General features: G+C 38.3%; 1 protein-coding gene across 1 annotated transcript in view; it reads left to right on the top strand.

The window, feature by feature from the left end:
• Nucleotides 1–1,088: 1,088 nt before the first annotated feature.
• The window catches only part of LOC107562708 (pre-mRNA-splicing factor CWC22 homolog), a 46,627-nt gene continuing 41,657 nt past the window's right edge, over nucleotides 1,089–6,058 (top strand). The window contains exon 1 of the mRNA XM_016247399.1: nucleotides 1,089–1,151. Coding sequence (XP_016102885.1) covers nucleotides 1,089–1,151 — 63 coding nt within the window. The remainder of the gene's footprint in view (nucleotides 1,152–6,058) is intronic.

The following is a 6,058-nucleotide window of genomic DNA, read 5'->3' as shown; positions in this document are numbered from 1 at the left end:
TTTCATTACCTTTTACCATTACACCACTTAACATTTAAAGTTGTTACAGAAAGTCAAAACTTTAGTTCAATAATGTATTGAACCAACATGAATACAAAGATGACATTTCTAAGAGCTTAATGAACCTAGATTTGAGCTCTGTAGAGCTATACCAGGTATTATGAACATTTGAATACTCTCATTTTAATAAATTGTGTACTTTGATCCTGCTCTAGTTTTGAATGAAATGCATGAAGTAGAGTCAATGAATTGTTTTAAGTACCAGTAGATGGCAGTGTTGTCTTTTGAATCAGAGATACAGGTAGAAGGGAAAACCACTTCACTGTAGCTTTAACCCACCTCCTATAATGAAAACGGTCAATAGAAAGTTCATAAGAGTGCCATTTATTTAAAATGTTATTTCGTAACAATAAAGTCCTTGAGTCCTTTACTTTAGATCAATTTAATGCATCCTTGCTAAATAAAAAAATACTAAAATAGAAAATCTTAAAATGAAATCTTACTGACCCCACACATATGACAAAATAGTATATTTAATATTTACAATAATATATTTATTTTTGTCTTTACAATAGATCTTAATTTAAACATATTTGCATGACAATGATTTGTTTTCAAAGATAATTTTTTTGCAAAATGTTGTTAAATGAAACGGTTAGCTGAAAACAAGATCGCCTAACCAATGTAAATAGTGTAAATAGTTGATTCTAGGATCTGTTGTCCAAAATAATAGTTTGATTGATATTTATTTATTGATATTTGATTGATATTTAAATTTGGACATATCTGTCACACACTGTAACATTTTGTGATTCCTGGAAACGAAAAAGGGATCTTTTTCTTAACATTAATCATTACATGTCTCTTACTTCGCCTCGGCGTGGACATTAGCCTCAAGACATTGATAATATAATGTAAAGTAATATCAAGACATCTGTTTCCTGCCGCAAAGTAGTTTTTTTCATTAGTGATCATCATCCAGCATATGTTCAGTAATGCAGTGCGACTGCTGAGGGGAAAACGCGTCGCGCTCTTCTTCGGAGCCTCGCGGGCATTCGTAGCATCACTTCCGGAAAACGGCGGGAAAGATGGCGGCCGAGTCAAACGAGTGCGAAACGGCATTGAATATGAGTCCTACATCCAGAGATGAGGTAGGAACATCATCGTTCTACCCGCGGTTAAACACGAATATGTATGTTTTCCACGGCGGGGCAGTTTAAAGCGGGTCGTGTTTGTGTTAGGTTGGGTTTTACGGGGGTGGGCCTGCATACATGGAGCCGATGGCGCTGCTTTAGTGTGTGTGAGAGATTAGTTGTGTGTAACACTGACAAAAACCAATAATAAACGCTCATTTTGTTTCATACAAGAGCACCAGTGTTTTATGGGTCCCTTGATTCTCTCTAAAGTGAAATTATGTTTCCTAGATAGGCTATCAAAGGGACAAGGTTTTAACCAACAATAACAACATGTGAACAAGTCACAAAAACAAATACATTTAAACGTCTTTTTAAGAAAATGTTAGGCATCATATAACCTGGTTATTTATTAAGTAGGTCTAATTGTTTCATATATATAGTGGAAACCCCTTTGAAAACATTCAGATTACAAGCATAGACCATAATAGAAGGTTTTGTTGAAATTATTGGTCTCTTCTTTTGGTCAATTATTGTTTACATAATGCAAATTATATTTCATTGGAGTAAAACTATCTTCATATCATTTACATAGACCTACAGAAACAAGTTCCTCATGGCAACCCGTCAAAATATAAGTTCGGGTTAGCTTAAAGAAATGATCAGAAATATATTACTGTGGTGCAGTATTATATAGATAATACTACTCAGTAGCGCGATTTGAGACGTTGCGATTTCCTAATCGTAAAGCCTGCGATGTGGACACGATATTACTCTGTTCCAGAGCATATGCATGACTGCCACCCTTGAGTTGCAGTCTTACTTGCCCTGGGCAAGAGTGAGTGCACCTCCGCTCTCCCCAATCAGCACTGCTCTGGCCAACTGCATAAACACCCACCATTAAAAAACCCCCCGTTGTACACGGAAGCAGTTCCGGGCGGATTACGTATTGATTCGCTACAGGAGGCCTTTGTTCCCCCCCTGGAGCCGTGTGAAACACTTTTTTTTATTTTTATGGATGGGCGCTTTTTATTTAACTTCTTTTGGACTGATGCATGCAACACCCACTGAGTGGCATTAAACAGCTTGAAAGAGCACAGACTTTCTTTCTTTAAATGTTTTATATAACTCCGACTGGATTCGTCTGAAAGAAGAAAGTCATATACACCTAGGATGACTTGAGGGTGAGTAATGTATGGGCTAATTTTCCTTTTTGGGTGAACTAACCCTTTAAGAACAAGTTTGTGCATTACTTGACTTGTTTGGGACATGTTCATCTCTGTTTTCTCACATTATTTTGTTTAATTTTTTACATGTTACAGGTAATCCCAGCCAAAATGGTATAAACCAAAGGTGTCCAGTCCCACTCCTGGAGTAGAACCCTATGAAATCTGTTTTTTATTTTTTCACAAATTTTGTCATTTTTTTTCCCCAGTTTAAATTTTTCTTGATTACACAACCCTCTACATTGCGAGTAAATCACTCACATATGCGACTAAATCTTCACTCTGGGCGACTAAATAATGTCTAATATTAGCCATTGGCTAATAAATTCTCAGATTTTACTCGCCAGTGTGTGAGTTGGAGGCTAAGTATAAGTTTAGCTTGGATATATTTTAACTCGCCGAACACTCTCTGACTGAGCGCATCAGAGTTTCACTCTCCGCCAAACGATCTGTGCTGTTTATCAGTTCATCTGAATGGGTGTGCAACGCACCTGCATTTAACGTACCGTAAACTCTAGTGTGAAGGTGCATGACTCGCCGTCGCTTTGTTTCACACACACGCAGCGAGAGAGGGAGAGAGAGAATTGACGCACTACCTATGCGCGCTACATGTAAACGATATTCTTTGTTGTATTTTGCGGTCAAAATAACAGAGTTATTACCGCTTTCTCCAGTAGTGGGTGGAACTAATGCGCAAACGGCAATCTCATTGGCTAGCGCTCACCTATTATCGTCCCTGTTTTGATTTCAGCAAATCAGTTCGAGTGAACACACACAACCTGATTAATATTCATGAATCCAATAGCTCATTAATCCTTGGTGGGTTTTATATTGTTCTTATTAGTAGGAATTCGTATCATCATTATATTATCTTATCAGTATTTTTGTTAGTTTTTCCCCAATTTTTTATTTTTTTTACAGAAACACTGAATGACCAAAAAAGCACCACCACCAGTCCAAAGTTCAGTTAAAATGACTAATATGCATTCATACATGGTTATCAAGTTTTAATTCTAATTACTAAAGTTCTATCAATAAATACAATTGATTATCATATTATAATGCTTGACTGACTGATATATATATATATATATATATATATATATATATATCTGTCAGTCAGTCAGTCAGTCAACTAAAAAATGTACTAAGTAAACTAAAAAATGTACTAGCCAATGGCGATTCAATTGCCAAAATGTTCGTAGAGGGCAATATATATAAAATGGGAAGAGAAGATAAAAAAGGGAAGATAAAATTTTTAATAGTAAAAAAACATGTCTGTTCAACTGAATTCATAAAACCTCAACAGTTTAATAATTTATTGGCATTATTAATAGAGCCCTATGAAATGTTTGATTTTTTCCAATAAATGGCCTCGTTCTATCAGAGTTAAGCTCCAGCCCCAGTTAAACACACCTAAACCAGCTAATCAAGGTCTTCAGGGCCAATAAAAACTCGCATGCAGGTGTGCTGGACCTGAGCTCTGCAGGAAGGTGGCCCTCCAGGAGCAGGATTGGACACCCCTGGTATTACCCATGATCCAGCTATTCGTTATTTGCTGTATTTTTCTTTTTTAAATAAAGTGCTGCTCTAATGTCACTCTCTTTGCTGGCACTGAAAGAAACTCCATTCTAGGTCTAGGCTATGTAAAGTGCTGATATGGCTCTTGATTCCCTCTCTTACTTATTATCCTTTTTTGTCATTGACCAGGCACTGTGTTTCTGAATGATTTCTTCCTCCAGCGCTCAGCATTATCAGTGTGTGTGTAACTCTGAAATCCCAGCCTACCTGCTGAATGGCAGATCCACGTTTGAAAGACCAGTTTCCCATAAGCTTGCAGAAATCACTTGAGTCGCCCACAGCGTACAACCTGGGATTAGGCTCAGTGGGGACAGATAGGATGTCGAAAGCGAGACTGTTTTTTTTTTATACAGAGGAAAGCAAGCTCATGGCCATTCTTTGAGTGTCCCGCATCCGTCTGTGGCCAATGCAGAAACAGCACGGAGAGTTTTGCATTACTAACACCCCAGAAAACACGCATCTGCTTCCTGCCCGTCCTGCTGAAACAGCAAATTGAATTTTGATTGAAACTGTGGCTGTGGCATATTCAATGAAATCGAATTTAGAGAGTGATGCTTTACTGCTGCTGGGAGAGAATCAGACTGTTACTGCAGCTCCAGATGTTAGTTCACTGATAACTCCTCTGCTGTCTGATCGTTTCCCAGTGCCGCTTGCAATTAGGGGCCAAGCACCAAAGGTGCGTAGGCACCTATTGTATCCGTCGGCGTTCTTATTCTTCCGTTTCTTCTGCTCTTGAGTCTATCGCAGCCCATAGAACCGCTTGCTGGAAAGTTGTGAAATTTGGCACTCTAATAGAGGACAGTCTCAACATTAACTATAGCAAATTTGGAGTCTCAAAATCTCAAACTTTCTAGCGCCACCACTTGTCCGAAGTTTCGCTCATGTTCTTCAAACCGTTCTCGAATAACGCGCGAACGAATTAGACGAAAAAAAATGCAAAAATGGATCTGAGGCTTTATCTCTGCAACTGTTTGGCATATTTAGACCAAACTTGGTGTGTGTTATAACAAGCATGGCCTGAGACTACCTGCTATTATAATGAAACTGGTCTCAAAATATTCCTTGGGTCATGCCTACAACATAGATACCAATTATGCCATTGTGGGCCGAACTTCCTGTCCGCCATTTTGATTTCTGTTGAAAACCTACTTTTTCGAACTCCTCCTCGACCGTTAGTTCGATTTTCACCAAAATCGAATCAGATCATCATCAGACAGTGCTGACAAAAAGTTATGGATTTCGTGTTGATAGACAAAACCGTTTTTGTATAGCACCGCAACAAATTTGAGGCATAATGCCAGATTATGTCTGAGGCTGTATCTCTGCAAAGCTTTGACATATTGTCACCAAACTTTGTGTGTGCCATTGTCACCTCACACAGAACACACCACATCGATTTGATAACAGTGCCACCTATTGGTCACAAGTGATAAGCCATTAAATTATATTACGAGAAGTTGTGTTTATGATTTTTCAGCCATTTTGCTTCAAATCATCCTAAGCTTGCTTTAATTACTCATTGTTGCAGTTGGTCTGATGCTCCATACCATGCTTAGCTCCTCACTTTGCCTTTGGAGTGCTTGGCCCCTTAATTGTTGCTTGCAGCTATATTTGAAGTTTACTTCCCTACTGCAGAATACTGTATTACTGTCTCAAGTGTTTTGCGTCTTCAGCATCTCTGACCTCTGATAGCAGCCATTTTCAGGCTTCGTCATATTTCCACACAAATTACTTTTTTTTTTTTTTTTTTTTAAAGGGGTCATATGATACTGCTAAAAAGAACATTATTTTGTGTATTTGGTGTAATGAAATGTGTTTATGCGGTTTAAAGTTAAAAAAACACATTATTTTCCACATACTGTACATTATTGTTTCTCCTCTATGCCCCGCCTTTTTGAAACGCGTTGATTTTTACAAAGCTCATCATTCTGAAAAGCGAGGTGTGCTGTCATTGGCCAGCTATCCAGTGCGTTGTGATTGGCCGAATACCTCAAGCGTGAGACGGAAATGTTACGCCCCTCACATACTGTTGATGCTGTGTCCGGCCGGAGGATGAGACAAAAACATTCAAACCCATTACAAACGAGGCATTTGTTGCATCCAGTGGGGACATAATTA

The sequence above is a fragment of the Sinocyclocheilus grahami genome, unplaced genomic scaffold (assembly GCF_001515645.1).
Source record: "Sinocyclocheilus grahami isolate Dianchi unplaced genomic scaffold, SAMN03320097.WGS_v1.1 scaffold834.1, whole genome shotgun sequence".
In the NCBI taxonomy this organism is placed as follows: Eukaryota; Metazoa; Chordata; class Actinopteri; order Cypriniformes; family Cyprinidae; genus Sinocyclocheilus; species Sinocyclocheilus grahami.
The sequence above is the reverse complement of the archived record's forward strand: the minus strand, read 5'-3'. Positions and strand labels throughout refer to the sequence as shown.